Source organism: Lutra lutra, chromosome 13, assembly GCF_902655055.1.
Source record: "Lutra lutra chromosome 13, mLutLut1.2, whole genome shotgun sequence".
NCBI lineage: Eukaryota > Metazoa > Chordata > Mammalia > Carnivora > Mustelidae > Lutra > Lutra lutra.
In genome coordinates this window covers 17,561,144-17,588,538 of record NC_062290.1, presented here as the reverse complement: position 1 = coordinate 17,588,538, position 27,395 = coordinate 17,561,144, and the positions used below count along the sequence as shown (strand labels likewise).

General features: G+C 43.8%; 1 protein-coding gene across 3 annotated transcripts; it reads right to left on the bottom strand.

The window, feature by feature from the left end:
- Nucleotides 1–27,225, bottom strand: GCNT1 (glucosaminyl (N-acetyl) transferase 1). 3 transcript variants are annotated; one of them, XM_047700864.1, is made up of 3 exons: nt 27,108–27,225; nt 25,982–26,098; nt 1–2,144 (listed from the first exon to the last, which is right to left on the bottom strand). In XM_047700864.1, the coding sequence occupies exon 3, from the start codon at nt 1,999–2,001 to the stop codon at nt 715–717; it is 1,287 nt and encodes a 428-aa protein (XP_047556820.1). In that variant the 5' UTR covers nt 2,002–2,144; nt 25,982–26,098; nt 27,108–27,225; the 3' UTR covers nt 1–714. The 3 variants fall into 3 exon arrangements, with proteins under 3 accessions (XP_047556820.1, XP_047556817.1, XP_047556818.1); XM_047700861.1 differs by lacking the exon at nt 27,108–27,225 and adding an exon at nt 26,904–27,035; XM_047700862.1 differs by lacking the exon at nt 27,108–27,225 and adding an exon at nt 26,234–26,701.
- Nucleotides 27,226–27,395: the final 170 nt, after the last annotated feature.

The following is a 27,395-nucleotide window of genomic DNA, read 5'->3' as shown; positions in this document are numbered from 1 at the left end:
ATGATAAACAAAGATCTCTTTTTAAATAACTTAAGATATCTTTTCTAATAAGCTAAGATGATTCTTAGACTCAACTACGCTAGACATTGCCACTTTTTCTTTTGTTTTAAAAAACGTATATATGTTGTTTGAAGCGAAAATCAGAAATACGTTCAATCGTGCCCATTTTTTCAAGTTCCCTGAGGACACATACCGACATGCTACACAGCACAACACTACAGCAGAAAGTAAATTATTTACAAGGACCATTTAAAGTCAATTTTTTATTTCAGCAAATAAAACCTGCAAGATAAATTACATCTTTACAACGGGTTGTTGCTATACATTTATTCAAATCAAGAAAACTGTCATAATTAAAGCTCTCAAAGTAATTTTGGCACAGACGAAATCGTGGTCATTTTGTTAAGTCCCTGAGTTCTTGTAACAGGCTGGTTTTTGCATTCAGCCTCGTCCCTGGCTACTTGGGCTCCTGCCTCCCGACAGTGCCCCCCAACCTACTCTGGCTCCGTATGCTGACTCTAGGTCAACATTTGATGCCGTAACCTTTCCAACCCATGGTGCTGGGCAGAAACCCTTCAGCTTCGGGGACTTTCACAATCAGAGTCCCCAACTTGAAGAGTGCCCCCTACAGTTTCTGTTTACTGCTGGGCAGAAGAATCAGGGTGCATGTCACGCATGCATCTTCTTATTTCTAAAGTTGCCCCAGATGAACCGTCAGTGTTTTAACGTCTCCAAGGCTTTATGCCTCAGGTGCTCATCCAAACACTGGATGGCAAAGAGGTCAACGTCCGTGTCGAACTTGTTGGCAAACAAGTGGTGCTTGCGGAGCATCCAGTTCAAGTCACCTGCTCCGAACACGCACACGGAACGCACGTGGACGCCACTGCAGGGTGGGTACGGGGCACCCTTGGAAACATCACCCTCGAAGTACTGCCATTTGACAAACCTCGCAATCGCGTGCATGTCAGACATGTCGTACTTCTGGCTTAAGGACAGGGAGCCCGGGACATCTGGGATCCTCTGAATGGTGGCCCAGAGATACTCATCCGGGCTGTAGGTGTCTTTTGCCCACTCCATAAACTTTTGGATTTTTTCGTTCTCTAGCACGTACTCCACGTACTTCCTACTGACCACAAAATAGGCACTGCCTGAGAACAGGGGAGTTTCAAGAGGGGGCTGCATTTTGTCGGTCCCCGTGTTCGTCAGCTTTCCGTGAACAACCGTATAATGCTTTTTCCACCTTTCTTTTTTGTTGGATGGCATCCTCTCGGTTTCTAGGTTGTTTTCACCCATTAGTGACTTGAGCTTCCGGACAATTTCCAAGTTGGTTTTAATAGGAAAATCCATACCGCAGAGATTTATCAAGTACTTCCAGTCCGCCCTCATCCTGTAGAGGTCCTGCATGCAGTTGAGGTCGGCCTGAACCCGGCTCCACGAGGCGTACACGACACTCTCCAGCTGACTGGCCACAAAGACATTACTGAAGCAGGACGCGATGCCCAGCACCGCGGCCAAGAAGGACTCCTCTGATTTTTTGTCCACGTGAATGCAGTAGAAATTCTGGGGCGCATAGATGGCCCTCAGGAGCCTGTCAAGCATTTCAATTTTGTGATGGACCACTATAGAATATGCGATGGGAAATTCTGCCTCTTCTTTACTAAAGGGCTGCGTGATGTATTTGCGCGCCTTGATGAAAGCGTGACAATCTCTGGTCATGTTTATATAGTCACTGGCTGTCCTCCGAGGGCGCTGCCTAAACTTCACCGTTAGAATTTCAAGCTGTACCTTTTCAATTTCTTCTACATCCCCCTGTAAAACTTTGGTACAATTAATATTACTACTAGGATTCTCTCCAACCAGCTCCAAATGTCCAACACTTACAAATTCAGGCTTCTGGTGAATTCTTAAAATGGAGAAGGTGACCAGGGAAAAAACGAGAAGCAGGAAGAGGTATTTAGTGGGATAAGAGAAAAGTCTCCTCCGCAGCAACTTTCTCAGCATTTCAAAAAACAATCAGAGATGGCCTTAATTAAGGGCAGTCTTCCAGGCTTCAGGCAGTCATGATTCCTCTCCTGTCGTGGCCTTGAGAGCTGTCAGTTTGCATTTATCAAAACTGCAAAGGCATCTTGAGATGGAGAATGTCACTAAAAGAGAAGGAGAAGGAACGTATATAAATACAGTATTGTTACGACATCTCGGGTTTAAAAAGCATCCTCTTTGCTATGAGATCAGACGTTGGTCAATCAGCAGAGGAGAGTAGTGTTAGAGGAAACCCACAGCCTGTAATAGTAATACCACATTATTAAAAAAGAATGTAGGGGCGGGGGCCTCCTGGCTTGCTTCGTCAGTGGAGCATACGACTCTTGATTTGGGGGTTTTGAGTTCAAGCCTTGTGTTGAGTATGGAGATGGCATAAAAATAAATCTAAAAAGAAAGAAAGAAAGGAAGAAATACAACGATGTGCTAAGATAGCCTACATGATACTACTTGGGAATTTACCTTCCAGGAAAATTAAGGTACAAAATCACAGTTGAAGACCTAGGCTACCATTACACCATTCTCCACAGTTGGTAAGATGAGTTTTTCCTCCTCTGCTGGTTCTGATGAGCACCCCTGCTTCAAAATCATTACTATATCTGGGTTCCTCCTGACACTTCCATTAATGTCCATCAGCTGGCCTCAGCAGCCCCCAATATTTGAAGATCAGCTTCATCCTGCTCTCCAGTAAGTTAGGGCTGGAGGTCCTCTTATGGAGAAGTTCAAAAAGGGCTGTGACTTCTTAGAATCTCAGAACGGAAAGCAAGTCAAGTGACTTTTCAAACTAAACCAGGAAGGCCCCGCTGAAACCAGGCCAGATTCGGGTCTGTTTGGAATCTCTCTTAGTTCAGGTCCATACCAGTTACCACAGGAAGAGAAGACATACACAGTCCAAAACAGAGACAAAGCCTTGCATTTTCTGCATTGCTCTGAACAGGTTATAAGAATTAATGCTTGTGAGAAACAACAGTTGTATACAAATTATAATGTATGACATACCTACTGTCTATATTCAAATGAATATAAAAAAATATAAAATATAAAAACCCCACCCATTTTTACTATGTTTACAAATATTACAAAATATATTTTGTCTTAAAAATCAGTTTTATAGGGGCGCCTGGGTGGCTCGGTGGGTTAAAGCCTCTGCCTTCGGCTCAGGTCATGATCCTGGGGTTCTGGGATCGAGCCCCAAATCCAGCTCTCTGCTCAGCAGGGAGCCTCTTCTGCCCCTCTCTCTGCCTGCCTCTCTGCCTACTTGTGATCTCTGTCAAATAAATAAATAAAATCTTTTAAAAAATCAATTTTATAACTTGGAAATTGGTTCTATAATAAATGTTACTGTTCCTTTTTAAAAGATTTTTATGTAATCTCTATACTAAACCTGGGGCTCAGACTTACAACCCTGAGAACAAGAATCCTATGCTCTACTGAGTCAGCCAGCCACCCCCTAAGTGCTACTGTCCTAACAAAAAAAGCCAAATACCATTGATCATCTCCATATCAGATTCATAGAGATTTGAAACTGGTTTTTAATACCAGGATCAGCACTAGAACGTTTAAATATTTTGTTAGGAAATAAATTGTGAATATTAATAATATCAATAAAAATAAATTCTGGCTCATTTAGTTTCCAGATTCCAGGTAACATACTGTATTTGGAGAGTGCCTTTCATGCAGTCAGGTTTTTTATATATACGAGGCATTCAGCAACGCTGCTATGTCCCATGAAGCTTTTAAAAAAAATCTGTGAAATGAGAAGGGAAATGTGTGAAGGGATGTAATGCCCATGTAAGTACACATACACTCAGAAAACATGCTGGTAAACTAATCCTACGTATTCACTTTTTTCCCCTCAAAAATTATGGCTGGTTCATTTCTTGCTTTTAAAATTTCCTGTCCAATCTTACTTGTTTTTCTAATGCTGGTTGTGTACTGCTAAAAGTTTGAAAATATTTGCAATTTGGGTCAAGCTTTTCCAAAGAAAACTCTAGCAACATGTCCTGAAGTGGGTGCGAAGGAACAGTGAAATGGTCCAATACCATTGGAAAATCCGATATATTTTATCTCCACTGTGAAGATTCCTAGTGCTCACTGGCCCATTTAAACAGTCTTCGATTGAGTTAGCTGCTTATCTCATCTTCTTCCAACTACCTTGTCCACCACCCGACTCCCAACCTGTATTAGCAAGAAATGTGGGGTGATTCTGCAAAAATACTTGAGCACAGAAACCATTAAAACACCAGATCATAAACAAAATGATGCCAGTAGGCAGCTCCTGCTCCTTACTGGTTCAGACATTTGAAGAAATCTGTCCTGTCATTAGGTCATCTGATCTCCAAGCTAACTGATTAGGGACTTAAGTGGCCTCACACCACAAAGAAAACAAACTTTTGAAAACTAATCTAGAAAAGTCACTCAACAAAAAGCAACACCACCAAACCCCAGGCAGGGCAGGGGTAGAGGTCTAACTTCCAGAGGTGGCACATTATAAAATCTCCCTTTTTCTCCCTTCTTTCCTTTCTTTCTTTGAGAGAGAGCGTGTGCAAGAGAGGGTGGAGGTGGGAGGGGCAGAGAATTTCAAGGAGGCTCCACGCTCAACATGGAGCCCAGTACAGGGCGCATCTCATGGCCCTGAGCTGAAGTCAAGAGCCAGATGCCTAACTGCCTGAGCCACCCATGCACCCCTAAAATGTCCCTTTAACAACAAAAAATTACAGAGTATGTCAATAACAAAAGTATAGACCATATAGAGGAAAAAAGCAGTCAGTATAAACGGTCTCTGAGGAAGCCCAGGTATCGGACTTAACAAAGACTTTAAGTCAACTGTCATAAATATTTTCAAAGAACTAGAGAACTGAAAATATGAGAATGATAGACAACCAAATTGAGAATTTCAATAAAGAGACAGAAAACGAAAAGAAAAAACCCAAAAGAAATCTGGAAGTGGAAAGTACAGTAAACTGAACTGAAAAATTGTCTACAAGGGCTCTACACTAGGTTTAAACAGAAAGAAGAAAGAATTAGTGGAACTGAGGACAGGTCAAGTGACAGCATCCCATCTGAGGAACAAAAAAGAGAATTAGGAAAAACAGAGCTCCAGAAACATGTGAGATGCCATTAAACATTATCAACAAATGTATAATAGGATTTGCAGAAGGAAAGAGGGGGGCAAAACATCTGAATAATGCTGCAAACTTCTCCAAATTTTATTTTAAAAAATTAATCTACACATCCATGAGCTCCAAGTAGGCAAAATGATAAAATCACTTTGGTGGTTTGGCCATTTCTTACAAAGCTGAACAGAGGCTGACCTCTCTACATGGCAATCACACGCCCAGGTTTTGTTTAATGGTCTAAGATATGGCTTATCCTGTGTTCTATGTGTTGAGAAGAGTGTGTCTTTTGTTGATGTTGGGTGGAGTGATCTACCGATATCCAGTAGTCTAGCTGGTTTATTGTGGAGTTCGTTTTCGGATTCCTTGCTGCCTTTCCTCCTTCTAGTCTCTAGAAGTGTTCCAACATAAAATGAGCAGTTCCAACTGGTCAGGACTAGGGTGCAACGGAGTACTCATTGGAGTGGGAGGACAGACAAAGTGTCCTCAGGAACAGTGAGTAAGGAGGCAGCAAATACAATCTGAAAAGCAGATCGTCGCAAGGTAACCGATTCAGCAGATCTAAGAATCTCAGACTGACAGTAGGGAAAGAAAGAACCGGCTCTATTTTTGCGACAAGATCTTCAAAATGTTCAGGGAAATGGTAGCAGCACAGATCCCAGAGGGGGATGAGAATGTTTGAAACGAAAACAAAACAGTACTGACCAGCAGCTATTTAAAAGCAGTTGGGTCTCTCTCTACCCTGAAACCTGGCCATGGCCCAAGTTTATATTCTCTGCAGGCTGGGGCACACTAGGCACTATGGAAAGCAGGGTTTCCAACCAGGAAACAGTGGAACCGAGTGAACCCAAAGACAATAGCTATTGAGATCTCCTTCCCTATTTCCAGCTATCAGGTCCCAGAAGTTTGACCACCAAGCCAATGCAGGAGTTTATTGACTAGGGAATCCAACCAGGCCAAGACTTAAATACATTGCTTAAGTTAGAAATTTCCCCAAATGTTCAAGGAAACAGACTATGTACAGGAAGAAGAAAACTAATAATGATATCCCCAGAGAGAGTAGAAAATATACTGCATTCAATCAATCAGTAAGATTATATGGCCCGAAAATAGGCAGAACAGTACTCCCATCCCATATGCTCTTTTGCAATGTGACCTTGCCATTCTCCAATCAAGAAATAGTCAAAATTTCTTTCCCCTTGAATTTGGACAACCTTATGACTATACTGACTGGTAGAGACCGGCAGAAGTGAGCCGATGTGGCCACCAAGGCTGGGTCATGGAATACTAAGCAGCTTCCAACAAGTTTTCTTAGAAAATCTGTTCTCCAGAGGCTTCCTTTTAGAACCAGCTTCCATATAGTACTAAGCCAGAGAGTGTAAGGTACCCAAGCCACCAGTCCCAGGTGAACCCAGCCTTCATTCATCCCAGCCCAGACATGTAAGTGAAGAAGCCACCAGATGACACTCCAGCCCGTGGTCACTCAACTCTTCTCTGAATTTCTGACCCACAGAATGTGTGAGCAAAAAATAAAGTGGAAACGTTCATGTTACTACATTTGGGGAGATTTGCTTCATAGCAGGGACCCCAACAAATCAGAAACTACACGAACAGAACACATAGCAAATAAAACAGAGTTCTTAAAAATTAATGACATGATAGGAAAAACTGCAAAACTCAATGGCAGTGTTGGAAAAGAAAGCTGAGGAAAACTCTCCCGGAGTTAGTTAGGCAAACAGGCAAACCAAATGATGGGGAAGTTGAAGTGGTGGAAAAAGGTAATTTAGAGAACCAGACCAGGAGATCCAGTCTCTGAATGAATAACAAGACCCCCAGAAAGACAAAACAAAAAAAAACAAACAAACAAAAAAAAAGGAAGCAATCAGTTAATTAAATGGTTGAATATTATTTCTCACAAAGAAGCAACAGATTGACATTCCTTGGAATACCGACACAATGGGTAAAAACGGATCCACACCAAGACACATTCCTGAATCATGAAATACTGGAATACTGGTAAAGAGAATACCACACAGATCTCCAGAGGGGGAAGATAAACCTCATAGACAGGATTCAGAAAATGAAAATCATGGCAACAGCATCAACAATGCTGGAAAGTGTACTCCCGAGAATTCATTCAATCACATGAACTACTAAGTCAATTAAGGGTAAAATAAAAAAACATTTTACATCTTAAGACAGGTAAGGTCTCAAAATATTTACCTTTATGCACTTTATGTCAGGAAGCCACTAGAAGATGAACTCCATCAAAACTAAATAAAGTATGGAGGTGCCTGATTGGCTCCGTCCATAGAGCACGTGATTCTTAATCTCAGGGTTTTTAAAAGTCGAGCTCCACTTTGGGGGTAGATTTTACATTAAAAAACAAAAACCAGGGGCACTTGGGTGGCTCAGTGGGTTAAAGCCTCTGTCTTCGGCTCAGGTCATGATCCCAGGGTTCTGGGATCAAGCCCCACATCGGGCTCTCTACTCAGCAGGGAACCCGCTTCCTCCTCTCTCTCTCTGCCTGCCTCGCTGCCTACCTGTGATCTCTATCTGTCAAATAAATAAAAAATAAAAATCTTAAAAAAAAAATCAGCAAAAAAAAAAAAAAAAAAAAACCACACACAAAAAAAACCAAAAACCAGGGCGCCTGGGTGGCTCCGTGGGTTAATCCGCTGCCTTCGGCTCATGTGGTGATCTCAGTGTCCTGGGATCGAGTCCTGCATCGGGCTCTCTGCTTTGGTGGGGAGCCTGCTTCCCCCCCCCCTGCCTGCCTCTCTGCCTACTAGTGCTCTTGGTCAAAACAAAACAAAACAAAAACAAAAACAAAGAACCCCCCCCCCAAACCAAAAAACTAAAGTATAAACTATGAAAGGATAAAATACAGGAATCAGAAAAGGTATACCCCAAGATGACAGTAAAGGAACATCCTAGACTGTATCACAGGCCAACAGATTTCACTGTAGCAGGCTAGAGCAGATCACAAGGCCCCAGGACAGTATGGCTCTGTCGGCTCAGTGGGTGAAGTGACCGACTTTTGATTTCAGTTCAGGTCATGGTCTCCGGGTCGTGAGGTCAAGCCCCCGGTCAAGCTAAGTAAGGAGTCTGCAGGAGACTCTTTCCCTCCCCCTCTGCCCCTCCCCCATGTGGCATGCATGAGCTCCGGGGCATGCGTGCATTCTCATTCTAAAATAAACAAACAAACAAAAGACCCCAGGAAACATGTCTTTAAGATGAAACTGATGGAATGACTAATGGGAATAAGCATACGGAAAACTGATTTAAACAGCCACCAGGGTTTGGGCTGTGAATTTATAACTACATTGAAAACAAAGCAAAAGGGGGAGGGTTGGGTGATAATTACTGCCTCCAAAGAAATCAGAGACATGCAATGATTCAAAAAGCCATCACTGTGCTTTGTGGCTTAGCTCTGAAGAGCATTGGTCTTAATGCAAACTCGGTTTTCTCAATTGAGATTCACTGAAACCTTATTAGGAGGACAGAGCAATGGAAAAGATGGTTGTTGGAAGAAACGGGTTGTGTGCTTTGCCCAGCATCACGTAATGGATGTTGCTGCTCCAGACAAAAGGTCTCTGCCTAATTTAACCCACCACCTCTCTCTCTCTCTCTCTCTCTCTCTCTCTCTCTCTCGTCTTCAACAGCTCACCACGGTAAGGACAGGACAGAAGGAGGAGTGGGGGACTGTTTTCACAAAGTACATGAGGACATCCATGTAAGGAAGTCGAAAACCCAGTGATTATCGAACCTAGATTTGTTTGGATTATGTCAGGACACAGAGGACCTTATGATATAATAACTAAGAACTAGATGAACTAGCACAAGCCTCAGTATTTTAAATAAACCGATGCCAAAAGAGGACTTTCAATCCAATAACATACTTCCTAGTTATAGTGAATTTCACTACATAGAGAAGAAAATGAAAAAAAATTAAATGAGCAACCTGTGGCTCAGGCTATACGATCCTAAATTCTTTTTTAATAGTAGTAGTAGTAATAATAATAATAATAATAAGGGAAAGCAGGAAGAGGGTGGAAGAACGGAATAATACATATTTTTATTATAAAGTAATAGGACAGAACATATTTAGACTTCAAAGTAGGATTTACCATATTTACATGATTTTGCATAAACATATGGACATACGTGGACACATCCCTAGGAACAATCAGGATTTTCCTGTTCAGCCTCTAATTACTCTCCAGACTCCCAGACAAGGAGCAAGATAAAAAGGGCCCTGCACTGGGTAGCTCCATTAACTTTGGGTAAGGTTAGAGCAGACAGGTGAGTGAACCGTAGAAAACGAAAAAGAGTAGATTTCAAAAAGGTAAACCCTTTTCTCCTCCACCATTTCCACCTGTCATTCTGGTTTAAGTCCAAGTAAAACTACTCTATGCAAGAATAATTCCCTCTATCTATTGCCTATTGTTTCATTTTTAATAGTGGAAAATTTTTTTTCTTAAAAAAAAAATACACGCGCGCACACCACGCAGGTATGCTTAAACCAACAGCTGGATGGCTAAGTCAGGGTCTGCAACCTATGGACCTTCTGCAGCAGGAAGCTGGCCTCTAGTCCCCCTTGAGTCTGTGACTCAAGTTCTCGGACTCCCGAGGACTATTATTCCGTGACGCAGAGGCTGCTGGGACAGGAGCAGAATACCCCCTATCATGACTGATGCTAAAGATGTTCAAGGCTCGCAGAGGACTGGGACTCGAAGAGCATCCTGAAGTGGCCAAGGGAAGGAACAGGAAGTGGGTAAGATCTCAAGGCTACTTCCTGCCATTCCGGGTGGAGTTCTTTCTACCACCTGTGTCTCCATGGCCTCACCCCATCTGGGGGAACCTGGTCGGTTGCCTGGCTGTGTCTGTGACTCGCTGCAGCAAGGTGCCAAGATTTTCTGAGGTGTCACCTTAACACAAGCTCCTGAGACCCCAACAGCGTCTGCTCCTCCAGACTGGCTAGGAGAAGCTCTTGGGGTCCTCAAATCTTAGGACAGTGATTAAAAACACCAAGCTCCACAGTTTAAGTCACTGTCTCCCAGAGTTCATTCCAGAGTTTTCTTGGGCTCCAGCCACGGAAACATGGGCGACAGGAAAAACCTTCTAGGACTGGCACTGGACCCTGTTTCCTGTGCCCTTTGGCAAGGGGGCTTTCCATATGAAATAAGATATTATAACTAAAGCCAGATGGTGTGACTAAGGGAGGAGAGGCCTAAAAGCACGTCTCCCTCCTCCAGAACCCGATCTTCTAGGGCCAGGCACAGAACACGCCGCAGAGAATACCTCAGTCATGTTTGTTAAATAAGTGCAAGTCTCTTCCAAAGGAAGCCCATGTTCCTCTACTGAAAAACTTAATTAACATCTCTCCTCTTTACTGAGGAGTTGTTTCAGGTTCTCTACACCTGCCCTGTGGGTACTCAGGCTCAGGAAACCCACAGAAAAAATGCCAGACTTGCCGACTTTCAAGCAAGGGCAAATCATAGAATCTTCCTAGTTCTTGGCACTCTTGGGGAAGTATGAGTTTTTCAAAACAATGTGCATTTAACCCTGACTAAAAGAAAGGCTACCGCTTTTCTAAAATGTTAAAGGTGGGATAAAATTAAGAGCTAGAAAGACAAAATGATTGGTTCTTAAACATAATAAAAAAATCAGTATTTTAAAGCTCATTAAGCAGAATGGATATTGGAATTCCATTTCTATTCTTTTTACAATTCCATTAGCTGTTTAACCTCATATGAAAGCCTATTTAATAATTACATAAAAACTCAAAATATATAGTAGAATTAATGGAAGTTTCCCAATGACATGCTCCTAATTTTAAATTAGATGAAATTAAATAAAACTAGGTTTTATTTGTGGGGTCACCTACAAAAGAGAAAGAGAGAAAGAAGGAAAGAAGTATGAATGGAAGGGAAGGAAAGGAAAGGAAGAAAGTAAGAAAAGGAAGGGAGGGATGGAAGTTGGGATGGAGGGGAGGGAAGGAAGAGTTCTCTCTGCCTGAATTAATGGCAAGAAAAACTCTATAGATTTTCTTTTTCCCCATTTACTCACTATACTACAGCGGGATGAATCTAACTCGTGCATTTCATTCATTCCTGGAAATAGCACTGTTGTCTGTCCCCACTGCTTTCTCCCCTAGAAGCACAACCAGGGACTGAAGTAGCCAACACCATTCCTGCCTACTGGCTTGGCAGGCAAGAGACACCCATGTCTCTGCCACAGAACCAAAAGCTGTAAGTCCACCAAGAGGAAAAGAAAGGCTCCAAGAAGGCTTCCTCGATTACGGTGGACCCGTACCACCAAAAAATGGATAGGATTTAGACAGGATGCAAGAGGAGGGAAAGGATGCTGTAGAAAAATCTTTGTCCTGCCCCGGAGGTCTCCTCATCCATCCAATAAGCCTTGCTCGGTAATCATGAAAATGTTCAAACCATCCCCGGAATGGCTGGAAATCTGGAAGAACCAAGGCAGAAACCATTCTGGAAACTTCTTTTGTAAATCTAAGGTAGACAGTACAGAGACCACAGAGACTAGACTTGACCTGTGGTTTGTTCTCAGAATGCCACCTTTTCTTTGCCTACCCCCTTAGACACATGTGCACACGCTCTGAATGTCTGGGACTAAAGACCAATGCTCTTCATCTGGGGCTCTCTAGAATATCTTATGATAGCTCAGGAGGGCAGAAGACCCAATAACTTGCCTGGCTTAGTCCTTTTCCCAAGGAGCTACGCACATTGTGTTAATGGAAGTCAAAAAAAGAGGTGCGGACACACCAGCAGTGCCAGGCACAATGCCACAGAACACTGCAGTGGACTTGCTGTGGGCCACTTCTCTTCCCCCATCAAGATGTCTGTGTCCTTTAGCCATCAGAGTGGGGCCTGTGGTTGAAGCAGGGTTTGAAGACCCTGCCTCCAAGCTCAGTACTAAAGCAAACATGGAAACGAGGAAATGTAGGATTCAAGCTGGTCCCTCCTTTTTTTTTTTTTTTTTAAAGATTTTATTTATTTGACAGACATAGATCACAAGTAGGCAGAGAGGGAAGCAGAGAGTGGGAGGAGGAAGCAGGCTCCTTGTTGAGCAGAGAGCCCAATGCTAGGCTCCATCTCAGGACCTGGGATCTTGACCTGAGCCAAAGGCAGAGGCTTTAACCCACTGAGCCACCCAGGTGCCCCAAGCTGGTCCCTTCTAACAGGATTCTGGAATTATGTGCCCTTCAGATCAACATTTATGTCTTCCACAGCAAAAAATGTCCCACTGATCCCACCCATCAGTACCCATGCTTTCTTGATACCTTGAATCCTCTTCAAATGTATATTTCAGCGGTAGAAATATATATATAGGGGTATCTGGGAGGCTCAGTCGGTTAAGCACATGACTCTTGGTTCTGGCTCAGATCATGAGTTCAGGGTCCTGTGATCAAGCCCCGCATCAGGCTTTACGCTCAGCATGGAGACCCCTGGAGTTACCTTCCTCTGCTCGCACTCTCTCACTAAAATAAATAAGTAAAATCTTAAAAAAAAAAAAAAAAAAAAAGGAAACACATGGATTTACAAGTTTTATACACTACCTTGAAAGCCAAAAGAATACCCATAATTGTACAAAAGTACCAGAATTAAGACATTATATCAGTAGCCAGGAAAAACATTCTGCTGCATGCTACAACATAAGTGAACCCCAGAGACAAGCTAAGCGAAGTAAGTCAGGATGATTCCATTTATATGCAGTACATACAGTCATCAAATTCATAAGAGATGGAAAGTATACCAGAGTAGGGGCTGAGGGTTCTATGTGTGCATGGGGAGAAGTTACAGTTCATTGGGTATAGAGTTTGGGATGACAAAAAGTTCTGGAAATGGATAGTGGAGACACCAACGTACTTAATGCCACTGAATTTTCCCTGACAGTTTTAACCTCAAGAGGTTTTCTTTTTTTTTTTAACCCTTATTATGATTTTTTTTTTTTAAGATTTTATTTATTTATTTGACAGAGATCACAAGTAGGCAGAGAGGCAGGCAGAAAGAGAGGAGGAAGCAGGCTCCCGGCTGAGTAGAGAGCCCGATGCGGGGCTCGATCCCAGGACACTAGGATCATGACCTGAGCCGAAGGCAGAGGCTTTAACCCACTGAGCCACCCAGGCGCCCCTAAACCCCTTTATTATGATTTTTAAAAAGACGCTGCTTGCTTACAACTAGACTAGACCTTCAGAGTAGGTAGGTACTGGTAGAATGTTACGTAGAAAAGGCTTTTTAAATTAAGAGAAGACAGACCTTAAAGGACGTATGTTATAAAGGCATTGGGAGGAGTGAACCAGGTTGTTTGAACACACAAAAAGGGGTCTTTTTTGAGTTTAGTGTCATGAAAATTTGGACATGAAGAACAAAGATCATCTGTCTGCCTCCATCTCAAAAGACTGGTGTTTCTTACTGCCAACACAGCTTTCATCTCCTGTTTCCTTAATGCGTGAGCAATGGCTAAACTTTGAAATGGGGAAAAAACTGTCCTCTAACGCAATAGCTCATTTGTAGAGGTGGACCTTTGTAGACTTGAATGAAACATACCTACTTCTGTGCACGCGCAAGCGCACGCACACACACACACAGTTTTGTTTTCTTTTTTAAAAGATTTTATTTGACAGAGAATGAGAGCATAAGCAGGAGGAGCAGAAGAGGCAGAGGGAGAAGCAGACTCTCGGATCATGACCTGAGCCCAAGGCAGACCCGTAACTGACTGAGCCAACCAGTTAGCCCCCGTTTTTTTTTTCTTCTTTTTAAAGAAATTGTCAATCTCATTACCACCGCAGGCCAAAAGTGAGTATAAAAGATCTTATTGTTCACTTCAAAATTCCAAACTTGAACAGCAATAAACCTTGTCCTCACCTTTAAAAAAAAAAAAAAAAAAAAAAGAATAGTGGGTGGTTTAGAATACTAAAGAGAGCACCAAGTTTTATGGAAACAAAATTTTAGATTTGAAAGGTACTTTCAAGTTTCCTTTGTCTATTCTTAATTTTGAAGATGAGAATACTAGGGCGCAGAGGTCATGCGCTTGGCTCGGTCACCTGTCCAGAACAATTCTTTAGCAGAGAGAGCTTAACAACAGCCCTGGTTTGTGTCCCACCTGCTCGTCACACTGCCCATAGGTCCTGGGTCCTCTGAACAACCCCAGTTTTAAATATTCCAGGCTTTAAATGCTTCCTATGTCCCAGCAATTCTAATCCAAAATACCAGATTCCTTTTTGTTTTTAAAGGAAGTCCTAAAATTCCGAGTCATAGCATGTGTCTGGATCTTTGGCTGGCAAATCATGATTTTCAGAGTAGATCTTCTCTTTTAATTATGCAAAAAAATTATAAAGCTACCCATGAGCAAGCATGAGAAGTTTTTTTTTTTTTTAAAGATTTTTTATTTTTATTTATTTATTTGACAGACAGAGATCACAAGTAGGCAGAGAGTCAGGCAGAGAGAGAGGAGGAAGCAGGCTCCCCGCTGAGCAGAGAGCCCGATGTGGGGCTCTATCCCAGGACTCTGGGATCATGACCTGAGCCGAAGGCAGAGGCTTTAACCCACTAAGCCACCCAGGCGCCCCGAGAAGTGCTCTTTTAACATATTAAAATCCAGCTTAACTTCCTGCAATGTGGTTCCTTTCTGGAATCACCCTCTGTGAGATCAAACCTCACTGGCTGGGGGTGTGGGGGGGTGCACAGAGAAAGACAGCTGCGTGAAGTCAAACAGAAGAGACAATAAATCCTATGTCATGTTCTAATGTAGGATTTCAGCAAGCCACCTCATCTCTCCAAGTTTTGGTTTCCTCATCTGAAAAGTAACTCGTTAATACCCTCCCGGTTGGGATGGGGGTGATTTGAAAACCTCTCAACCACCTGGCAGAGACTGGTATGTGCAGTTGCTGGATAAACAGGTGTGGTCACCATCATCTCCTATTTCAGCACTAAATTCCACATAATCCTGTCTCTGCACTGTTCCAAGCACGTCCTCGGTGAGCTCCCGGTAATCGGATCTAGTCTCAGGCTCCTTGCCCACTCCCTCTCCTCAACACTGTTCCCTGGGTCTACCAAAGCCTTATTCAACTTGAAAAAAATGAAAAGAACGAGAAAAACAAAGAGTCCAGGTTGTTCAAAACCCCTCCCTTTGCTCAAAGAAAGGTCCAGCAGACTGTGGATGCTTTTGTTAAATGTGCCTTCAAGCTCAAAGTGTTTTCCGGCTAAGGAAACTAGAGTACAGTATTAAAATGCTCTCAATTACGGTGTGCTGGGAGAATTCCATGAACTCTGTCTGAGTCCCCTGCATCAGGTCAGACAGGATGAGTGTCTTCCGAGAAACCCCAAACCACCGGTCGCGTCCTGGATGGCGCTCATCCTGTCTTCAGGACTGACCTTTCCCTTCTGCACTCGGGGCTCCTCACCTGTGCACAAGGGCCGTGGGGTTTGGTTAGGGGTCCCCAACTCCCGACTCCTACAGCCGCCTGCTGCTCCTCAGCGGGCAGATGGTGCACGGGGACAGGGGAGGCTGAGACAGTGACTGTCCGGGGTGGAAGACAACAGGGAGGATCCGGGACAAGACAAAATACAAATCAGGCTGTAAGTACACAAGCCTGAAGACCGGCTTTCTTGCGTGACAGCTTCGGAAATTGATAGGCACTTGAAACATGACATGTTCACTACTATGGTGGTTTCCTTTTTTTATTTTATTTTATTTCCTTAAAAGCAGATGTTGAAATTGATGGTGCTTTCACAAGGGGAGTTACTACGGAATTAAGGAGATTGTTCAAGTGAAGAGTTAGCAAGAACCTGCACCAGGCATTTTACATACATTGTCTCAATTCTCACAACCCGGGAAGTAGATACTTTCCCTCTCACTTCACAATCAAGGAAACTGAGGCTTTAGGTTGCTTTGAATTGGGTCATTTGTTCCAGTTTACAGGCGGGGAAGAGGTGGGAGGGGGTTATTAACAGCTTCAAATCATACCTTGCCCTGCTTTCTAAACCTTCCACGGAGCCCCAGAACCTTCCAAATATTCCTGTGGGTGTGACTATGACAAACTCTCCTCCTGAGGGCTTCAGTCCTAAGATAGAGAGACCCATTTACCATCTAAGACCCAACCGTTCTCTTGAAGTGGATGCATAAAACTTGAGCGGCAAACCTGATGCAACGTTTTCATTGTATGTAAGATTACAATTAGGTATGTATGTTGAATTTGAAAGTACTGCCAAAGCCAGGAATGAATGAATTCTCTAGGTAATGAAACAAATAAACAAACAAAAGATTTTTAAGAAACAGCATCCACAGAGAAGCGACACACAGGCACGTATAAAATAAACCCATTAAAAAAACAAGGCTCCATACATACTATCAATGTGCACTAGAAAAATTTGAGAAGCACAGACCTACCCAAAACTATTCCGTGATCCTCTTTTTGTTTGGTGGTGGGGTATTTATTCAAGCACTTTTTAAATGTTTGAGTTTTTAATTTACTTTAAAATATTTCTTTTAAAATTGCAAAAAGAAAATGGCCCCAATCCTCCAACACAAGCTCCAGTTAAGTATGCTGGCAAAGCATTATAGTTCGAGATAATTTCCAAACAAACAAAAAGCCACTTACAGTTTCAGTCCACTTACACATCATTTTCAAGTTCCCTTCTAACGCCCGTCCAGGGACACTCCAGACTTACACTTGTGCATAGATGTAACAGCAGCTGTGCATAGATGTAACAGCAGCTGGGACTCAATTTTCTGTTCTGTTTTTCTTCTATTAATGGACAGTGAAGAGTCTTTATTGTTTTTTTGCCACAGTTAGTATGTGTCTCGTGGTTGGATATTAAAGGTATTTCCAAATGATATTGTTTATTTTTTTTTTTTTAGATTTTTATTTATTTATTTATTTATTTGACAGAGAGAGAGATCACAAGTAGACAGAGAGGCAGGCAGAGAGAGAGGAAGGGAAGCAGGCTTCCTGCTGAGCAGTGAGCCCGATGCGGGGCTCGATCCCAGGACTCTGGGATCATGACCTGAGCCGAAGGCAGCGGCTTAACCCACTGAGCCACCCAGGCGCCCCCCCAAATGATATTGTTATAAAGAAGAACTATGAACCCTTTTAAAGATACGCATAATTTGTTTTCTCTTGGCTTAGTAAAGGATTTCCAGGAGTAGGATTCTTGAATCAAAACTTACAAATTTTTGTTGCTCTTGATTGCCTTCCAAATGGGACTACACTCATACGGCCAGTAGTATCTGAGCACCATTTTCTCTATGTTTACTATATAATTACCTTAATTATGTGTCATATATTCATCCACTGTATAATTATCTTTGTCATTATCACAACTGTTAAATGGTACCTCACTGAGGTTTCATTTTGTATTTCTTTGACTACCAGTTGCTCAGTATTTTCTCTTGAGCATATTTACATGTGAGAAGGAGAGCTTAGTAGCACTGACTTTAGTTCTGGAACCAAACTGCTCAGATCAAAAACTGGACATCATCACCCACCAACTCAGACTTCTTATGCCCTTAACTTCAACCTTCGGTTTCTTTGCTGGTAAAAATAATAGTAAATAATAACAACAATAATTTTAGGCAATTTGATAGGATTAGGGCCATTGTACCTTAGAGTTTTTATAGAATAAGGGAGCCAACATGTCATATGCTTACACTGTATGTGACACATGGGCCCTCCATAAACATTAGCCATTTATTCACTATTATAATTAAATATTTTCTCCTGTTTGGACATTGTTCAAATCTTTAGTTCATGCCTACAGGGAACTTTTTTCAGACCTCCACAATCAGAAACTGTATCTGAAGTTTCCTGACAAACACCTGAATGCACTCAATAAATTGACTATCTATCAAAATAATTGACATACTATCCACACATAGTAGCCATTATACAAAACAGAATCCTAGGTTCTGGGTTATGGTGGGGTGGGGCGGGGGAGTAGTCATATATGATGCATCTTCCTGATCTCAAGAAATCAACACATGCTTATTTGCTGAGCCTTCTGGGGGAAATTCTAGGCTTGATCAATATAGGTAAAAACTCTTTGGGGAACAATGCATCCATTGCAGTGCTGAAAGGAACAGGAGAGCATCTGGCGAGACTGGCCAGAAACTGCTCTGAGGGCAGGGGAGGTTAACAGGGACTCCTTCCTGGGATGGCCATACTCCAGGGTAGCGACAACACCTCATGCTTCAGGAATTCTCCTCGTTAGCCAGGTGTTTTGTTAATTAGCAGCCGTGTTGGAAACGAATCTTCCTAAGTGGATTGAATGACTCTGATTAGCATAACATGGGGAAAGAGTAAACAAAGATGAGATGGGGTGCTCCGACTTTGTGTCTGGAACAGAGGCATCCTAGAGGCCTGTCAGGCACAAACATCTGAAAGACAAAAGCCCCTGGCAAGTCGCATAGTCTAGGATGGTGCCTTAGGCGCATTCCTGGGTCCAGCTGCTGATTACAGAAAATTCGTGATTACTTGATTCCAACCCATGATCATGCTGCCACCCCAAGTGTACCTTTTGTGGGAGAGGCAGCCAGACCCCCTCGACAGGGCATATGTGGCCCCAGACTTGCTTTTTAATTCTCACCCATACCTGCAAAGGAGAATGTGGCCCTCTCCAGTCTGCTTCCCCAAAAGATCCAAAAGGGCCTGGGGCAGATCTCTGTCAACAGCAGAGTAGAGGCTAGGGAAGGAAAAGAATGAGAACCACAAGGCCTGTGTGGAAATAACATTTACCTGTCCTGGGGCAGGAAGTTTTTTTCCTCCTTTCTTTTTAAAGCATTCAAAGTGGATTATTTAAAGGAAGTTTAAGGTACACATTTCAAGAGAAACAAGACACGCATACATTCTGTATTCGTTCAATTTCACAATAGAAAATAGAATGCCATTTTCCACAAATCAACTGTAGGAGCACATCATGGGGAAGGATGTAGTTTTACAGTTTATAAGGAAATCCAGTTCTCCATTTGCTGTAGGGGGAGGAGAACACCTTGCCTCAGTTTTTAATGATAAGTTTATACATTTTTTAGGGCGAACACCAAGAGAAAAAGCTTTGGAGTAAGTCCCATCTAGATATGTATATTTCTTTAAAAAATTTTATGTACCACTGTATAATGCACATTATTAAAAAGATGGGGAAAAGAGGAAATAATGCTTTTAAGTATAATCACTTATGGTACAAATACAAATAGATATTAATATTTGTAATGAAAGCAATAGAGTAAATATGCTTTATTTTTTAAAGAAAGATCTTATTCATTTGAGAGACAGAAAGAGAAAACAAGCAGGGGGGAGGTACAGGGGGAGGGAGAGAAGCTGTTTCCCCACTGAGCAGGGAGCCCAATGCCTGAGCCACGCAGGCAGGAGCCCCTAAATACGCTTTATTTTTGAAAACTCTTGGTTAATTACCTTGTTATAGAGTCCTGTCAAGTACTGGTTCCAAGTTTCCTGTAGCCTAACATTTTGTTTTAAGGGCTATCTGTCTGGGTGACACGTATCCACTGGACAAACAGCAGAACACTCACTCTGGGCTTTGCTGCCTAAATCTTGATACTTTGACAAAGTCTTTTTTTGGTGAGATTCAGCTGGTAGTTCTCAAACCCTCGTCCCTGCAAACTAGTCGGGGTGCCACATTTTTATGAATCTAGCAAATGGACTAAAAACCCACTGATACTCTTCACTTCAAAGATTTTGTCAGACAATTCTTTTTCCAAGTTCTTCTAGGTTTTCAGTTTTGGAAAAGTTTTTTTTTTTAAAGATTTTTATTATTTATTTATTTGACAGACAGATCACAAGTAGCAGAGAGGCAGGCAGAGAGAGAGGAGGAAGCAGGCTCCCCGCTGAGCAGGGAGCCCGATGCGGGACTCGATCCCAGGACCCCCGAGACCATGACCCGAGTCGAAAGCAGAGGCCTTAACCCACTGAGCCACCCAGGCGCCATGGAAAAGAGTTTTGACCAGCCACAGATTTACCATATTTCTTGGCAACATGTTTACATTACAGTGAAAACATTCCCAAACAGCTCTTTCCAAAACGTGCCTCTGTAGCATAAATTCTCCTGAGAAGCAATCACCCCTCTCACTGTGAAAATGTCACAATGACCTTGGATTGTTCCTCCTGTACCCACTTTCCCCACTTGGTGGGTTCAACCACCCAGAAGCTCCCCAAATAGTGTTGATCAAAGTTTTTGCAACCAGTCTCCAGGCCCCTCCCCCTTCCCAGAGGCCAGTGGGTGGGGCTAATAGCTCCAACCCTCCAATTACTGGTTCTTTCTGGTGCCCACCCCATCCTGAGGCTACCTAGGGCCCCCCTACACCTCAGCCACCTTATTAGCATAAGCAGGTGTGGAAAAGAGCTCTTTAGATGAGTAACAAAAGACATTCTTATCATCTCAATCCCTCAGGAAATTCCAAGGGCATCAGAACCCAGAGACAAAGACCAAACCTATATTTACCAGTCTATCAGGGCTGAGCCTAAGGGTAATCATCATTCATAATCTACCAGTGTTTGGCACTAGAACATGCTTGATGAACACTGGTTACAAAGTAGCTGACTTGTCAACCCACCAAACTCAGCAGACAGTCGTGCCTCCTTCAGAGAGCTCAACTTTGAGGCAAACAATCCATCCTCTCCCGCCCTCTTTCCATCAAAGACCAACCCCCCCCACCTGTGTAATGGAATCCAGCCTCTTTCCCAAAACTTCTTTGAAACCAGGCTCAGTCATGGATTTCTCACTCCCACAGGCTTAGCTTCTCCCCTCCACCAGAAACTCACCAGCAGCATTAGAATTTGTTTAGGCGTCTCCAGTCTCAAATGGAAAAGGAGAGAAAGAGAGAGAGAAATGAAAGGAAACCACAGACCCCACATTTCCTCCATATTCTGCACGTCTATTGGCTCCCCCTCTTCCAAACACAGTGGTCTTTTTCTCCAGGCCAGCCCCTTTCTCTTATCCTACACCAGTCCTCTGCTGATCTTCTGTGTATGCAATGCTTACCCACATACAACAGCTCCCAACAGGGACGTCCTTCCACCTCATCTCTTTCAAGAGTTCCAGATGCCAATTCCTTGGTCTCCACTCGAGTGTCTCACAAGCAAAATCTATCCCAAGGAATCACCTTCCCTCCCTCACCCCGGGGTTTTCTAACACTGAATGGTTTCACGACCCCATCCCACTCAAGTTATTTATGCCAGAAACTTTCAAAACATGCTCCATATCACACTGTCCAAAAACCACATCCAAAATAATCACCACTTTCATATTGACTTTAATTACAAAACTCAACCTCTCTCCCTTACCTCCTCCCCCACAAGCCTTCTGTGTCTGGCTTCTATTAAGTACCATAAGGGCCCCGGTGAGAGCAAATACCTTTGCACTCTGCCCCTGCACCCCAGCCTGCCCCTCTTCAGGGTATGTGTGCAAAGTGACAGGCTGAGGGCCTGAGGCCTTTGGTCCAGTCTAGCTGGGACAAAGTAGTCCATCTTTTCCAGTCTGCACAAAGGTACCAAAGACAACCAGCCCGGCCTAACCCTGCAAACCATTCTCCACACAGCAGTGGAGATGATCTTTGCAAGAACCCAAACTTAATCACTCATCTCATCTCCTAATAACATCCTTCAAAAGGTTCTCATTACCTTTCCATGGAAACTCAAAGTCCTGAAAATGACCCAAGGGGCCTCACCTGAGCCATATTTCTGCCTTGTCTTAACCCTTCTAACATGGAACTCAGGCCTCTAATTCACCTGACTACTTCCTATTCATTTTTCAGGACTTCTTTTAAGTATCACTTCCTATGGAGACCTACCCTGAGTAATCTCTTCCCCTAGTTAAGGTCCTCAGGTTAGATGCTCTCTGGACATTGTGGGCTATTTTGGAGTCCCACCAGCAACTGGGACAGCCTGTGGGACTATGTGCTGGTTTATCTCCATCCCGTCCTCTAGCCATGAGGCTGGAAGGCTCAGAAAGGGGGGGCGGGACCCTCCATCCTTCCCAGCCGTGGGGTCAGCGCTGACAATGCCTGTCATGTACGGGTGTTCAGTAAGTTGTTCAATGAGTGCCTGAAGAAACAGGTTGCTCAGGGACCCACTCACCTCCTATACACAGTTTGGCTAACTCTTTAGCAAAAGAAAAATTATTTATGGGAGGAATTTTTTTTAGTCATGGGTGTAAATTTTTTTAAATTAATTTTTGAAGTTTTTTGTTTTGTTTTGATGTTTTTGGTATTCTCCACACCCAACATGGGGCTCCCCTCGTGATCCTGGGGTCAAGAAGTCAACATGCTCTTTCAGCTGAGCTAGCCAGGTGCCCCTTCTTAGTAAATTTAGCGTACCGATGACCAAATACATGCAGACTCGATTGGAAATATCAGTACAGTCTGTGAGTTGGAAATTCTCAGTGCTTTGGGGCAGCAGTAACCTCTCCGGGGATTTGCATTAGTGATTGCAATCCTCTTCTGAGATATGAACAAGGAACCAGGGTCAACTTCACGGGTATGCAAACTGTACTGCCACACAGGGCCCTGTGATTCACCTAATACTCAAGCTGTCTGCTATCTTCTTGATATTCTTTTTTTTTTTTTTTTTGAGTTTTATTTAAGTAATCTCTATACGCAGTGTGGAACTCGAACTCACGACCCTGAGATCAAGAGTCACATGCTCCTCCAACTGGGCCAGCCAAGCACTGGGCATTCGTGGTATCCTTAAGAATTTCTAAACATGAGCCCCACAAATTATGTAGCCAATCCTGAGTCTTAGAAATAAGTTTGATTTCTGGAAGGGAACCAATGGATTGCCATTCCCTATCTAAAGATGTACCTTCTTAGACTAGGACTGTGTTTCCAACCTCCTGAACTTAAGGTCTAAAAAAAAGAGGGTTGGTTATATATTCAGTATATTTTCTTCTTTTGATATGAATCTATGGCATATTATGTAGGGCTCTCTTCTATTAAGTCAGAATTTCTCAGACTACAGAAATATATGGTTGTCTTAGCTATTGCTGTTGGCTAAAAGCTTTTTATGATTTCTTTTTTTTTAAGATTTTATTTATTTATTTATTTGACAGACAGAGATCACAAGCAGAGAGAGAGAGAGGAGGAAGCAGGCTCCCCGCTGAGCAGAAAGCCCAATGCTGGGACCATGACCTGAGCTGAAGGCAGAGGCCTCAACCCACTGAGCCACCCAGGTGCCCCCTTTTTATGGTTTCTAAAACTAAATTCTACTCTGAACATGATCTACAGTGAGTCTCATTGTTAAAATTTTTGCTTAGAATTTTTGCTTATGGTTCTCTTAGGAATTGTGTCAATTTTCAGTAAGCATGGTTCATTAATATTTTATCACCTTAAAAAAATTAAAAGACATCAAGTAAACTAAAAGGAGAAAATTTGGGGGCACCTAAGAATCTGACTCTTCATTTCTGCTCAGGTCATGATCTCAGAGTCGGGAGATCAGCCCTGCATCGGGCTCCTCAGTGAGAAGTCTGCTAGCCATTTTCTCCCTCTTTCTCTGCCCGTCTCCCAGCCTGCTCCCTCCTTCTCTCAAATAAAAATAAATAAATCTTTTTTTAAAAAAGGTAAAATAAACGGAGAAAAATGAAAACCACTCTAGAATTCCTTTTCAGCTTCTACTATTTTAAACTTTGGAAATTTAACAACCACATGGAACACCCAAAATTTCCTTGGAGATACACCCTGGTAGGCTACATGGGGCTGTTCACAGAGAACACTAGTTTATTCATCTTTATTATGAAAATATTTTAAAATGTAGATGTTTGTTTAGACATTACAGATAGCTTCTCTAGTCACTACAAGTTTAACATTCGATTATATCTACAGTTTAGTTCATAAACATCGAGAGCATTTTAAATGTTGGCTCATTCTTTTCCCCAACCAGGTGACTCCATCCTCCAGGGGACTTGTGGCAACATCTGGAGACATCTGGGTTGTTCTAACTGCAGGGAGGGGATGACTGGCATTTACAGAGTAGGACCAGGATGCTGCGGCACATCCCACAACTCGCAGGACAATTTCCACAACAAAAGCTTAACTGGCTTAAATGTCAACATACGTGGCCTCTGCCACAGAGGGCGACAAAGAAACACGACAACCTTAAGCATTGCATCCGGTGTCAAAGCCAATGTTGAGAGTCCCCATGAGAAAGTCAGTCAGGGAATTAGGCATTTGGCATCCTGACTAGAACCATGAATAAATTTTCATTAGAATGACCATGAGAGACTGTGGACTCTGGGAAACAAACTGAGGGTTTTGGAAGGGAGGGAGGTGGAGGGATGGGTGAGCCCGGCGGTGGGTATTAAGGAGGGAACGCATTGTATGGAGCACTGGGTGTGGTGCATAAACAATGAAACTTGGCACACTGAAAAAATAAAAAAAATTTAAAAAAAAGAACCAAAAAAGAAAAAAAAGAATGACCATTAGCAGCAGTGACACAATTCCTTGTGGCTGGCCCATAAAAAAGACCACTCTACACCATGGCAGTACTGCATCCTTCATGGAAAACAGGAATTGAGAATTCGACGAAATCATTTCAACAGCATTAATCTCGGTTTCCCACCACCTCATTTCATGACAAATGCACAATATCTACATCATAGGTCACAATTTTTCATTCCCCTCAAGAACCAGCTATAGAAGTTTCCGAGACAGATCTGAAAACAAATGACACGAGAACCAAATCTGATTGGTTCCTGTGTTTTAAAAAAGAAAAAAAGAGACAATATTTAAATCAGGTTTTACTTTGTTTAAAAAAAAAAAAGAAAGAAAAGAAAAAGATTTTTCAGCTAGTTGGGGAAGGGAAGAAAGATCTAGACACCCTGGGTCAGAATCCCTGCAGAGTTATGGGGAGCAAATGGCCATCCCCACAGATTGTTTCAGGAGATCCTCCCTAGGTCACCTGTGCCCAGCCAAGCCCCCCTTAAATCTCCCACCCATTACCTAATCAGTCCCTGTAACATAGTTGATTTTGTAAATGGTTGATAATTCTCAAGGACATTTTTCTTTATGTTAAGCAACTAAGTTTAAAAAAAAAAAAAACTAACGTGGTTGGAAGTGGTCTTATAATCAGTCAGGGATGAATTATAATTAACGAAGGATGAAATCCTCTAGAGATTTGGGGCCCGGGCTAAAAAGGTCCTTCCCGGGGCCAGTGAAGGAAGGGCAGATGAGCTGGTGGCAACCTTCAAATCCTCCCCAAGAAGTAGAAACCAGTATCAGCCTCTTCCACCCAACAATAAAACTTTGTAAAGACAAATTTACAGTATATTACAGTTTTTAAGAATTGAGGAGTCAGCCACTTCTAAGAACTCAGTTTCCCCAAACCACATCTTGAATGGCTGCGAAAAATTCATTAGACAATAGCAGATACCCACCAAGCTCAGGGTTTCTCTTTTTGCCAAAAAAGAGAAATCTGTTAACTATCCTCTCGCAGGGGAGCCTCTCTGGAACTGCCTGGGCTCCTAGCAGGTAATTTACACTGGTCTTTAAAAACCATTCATCCCTCCTCCTCCACTCTATAAAACAAATCTGCCTTTCAGAACAGCTCTGAAAGGGGGACAGACTGCCCAGAGCAGGGGACAAGTCCCTGACCGGATGCCTCACCTACCACTCTACAAATTCAGGTCACAGAAACCTGTAGCCTGTTCTTATCTCAAGGAACCAGTGCTTTCTGTGAACCTCGTATATCCTTCCCAGTTGGCCGCTTGTCTTACGAGTTGTTAAATAAAGACTCTCTTCCCTCCAGAAAGGAAATCAAGCAAAGGGTGCCACGGTTGCCCGGTGACTACAAACCTTACCTCCACCTGGGCAGCCCATAAGGTGCAGCCGGATCTGCAAGCGACCTCATCCACGGTGAGAAATTAGTGTGTGGCCGGTGCGGGTGCCGGGGGCTCTCTCGGCAAGGAGGGAATGCGCTGCAAGGAGAAAAAGCCGTGAGACAGGGCTGCTTTCATTTCAAAAAGCTAATAACCAAAAATGGGAAGAATGTAAGTCAGAAACGGAGTACTAACAGAAAGAAAAAAAAAGTAACCTAGGAGGGAAACGATCACCTGTTTTCCAAACAGACCCAGCAGCGCAAGTTTCCTACACCCGCGGGGTAAGGACAGAGAGGGAGCAGGAGGAAAGAGAGAAGCGGAGGGCTGGGGTGGGGACTTCGGAGTCCCTTTCCAGTCGCTTGCCCCAAGGTGAGTCATTTCTCATCCTGGTGTCGGCTTCTTCATCGGTAAAATGAGGGTAATAATGCCTCTTTGCAGGGCTATAGGAAGGATTAGACGGAGTTGGCACCCAAGAGACAGCGGTGAGCAAACTGTTCGCTCTCCTGCCCACCCACGCCCGCAGCCAACTCCGACTTCTCAGTTCCTACTCGCTACCCCGACCAGGGGGAAAGAAGCCAGAAAGAAAGTGGCTTCCAGGTGACATTGGGCACCGGAGTCCGGGCCCCGGGCTCCAAGGATCGGACCAGAAGTAAGGCCCAGGGAAAGCGTCCAGAGCGCACACGTGGTCCCGGCTCACTCCCACCGAGCGTCCGCTCCCTCCCGCCAGGGCTCCGCTTCCTCTTCCCCAGCGGAACCCCCCACCCCTCCCCCGGGGCAGCGGGGCCCTGGCTGAGAGCCGGCTCCCTCCCTCGCATCCTTCCCATCCTTCCACCCGCCACCCGGCGCCATAGCAGGCGATCCGGGTTGCCGGGAACGGAGTGGATGGAGAGGAGGAATCGGTTACCTGCAGCAAGCCTGTGGCGGCCGGGGCGCATTAGGGTGCGCTACCGCGCGGCACCCCAAATACCCGCGCACTGGCCCAGCGATGCGCTCCCGGCGCAGGCTGCGCTGGCGGACCGCGCCTCCAGCCTCTCCGCTTCCGACCCTGCCGCCTCGCCCCTGGCCCCGCCCCGTGAGGCCCCGCCCCCAGCGCCCCCGCCTCGCCCACCTCCGATGTTTGAGGGCGGGGCGGGGAAGGGGGCACGCGCGCGGCTCCTGGCCGGGGACAGCGCGCCCTCTGGGTTCGAGCGAGGTGTGGGCGCAGAGCCGGCGTCGGTGTGCTGTCTTCCTCTCTCCGCTTCCTCCCGTTCGCCCTGACTCTCAGCTCCCCGACCTCCGCAAGGGCTGGGTGAGTAAGTGGGGTCTTCTTCGATATTCTTTGCCCTCTCCGCCGAGGCAGGAAACGCGAGAAGTACAGCTTTTCTGATTTTTAGTGTTTTATTTAAAAAAAAATGCA

Coding starts and splice junctions, on each gene's coding strand:
- GCNT1 (XM_047700864.1), bottom strand. CDS start 2,001: ATGCTGAGAAAGTTGCTGCGGAGGAGACTTTTCTCTTATCCCACTAAA.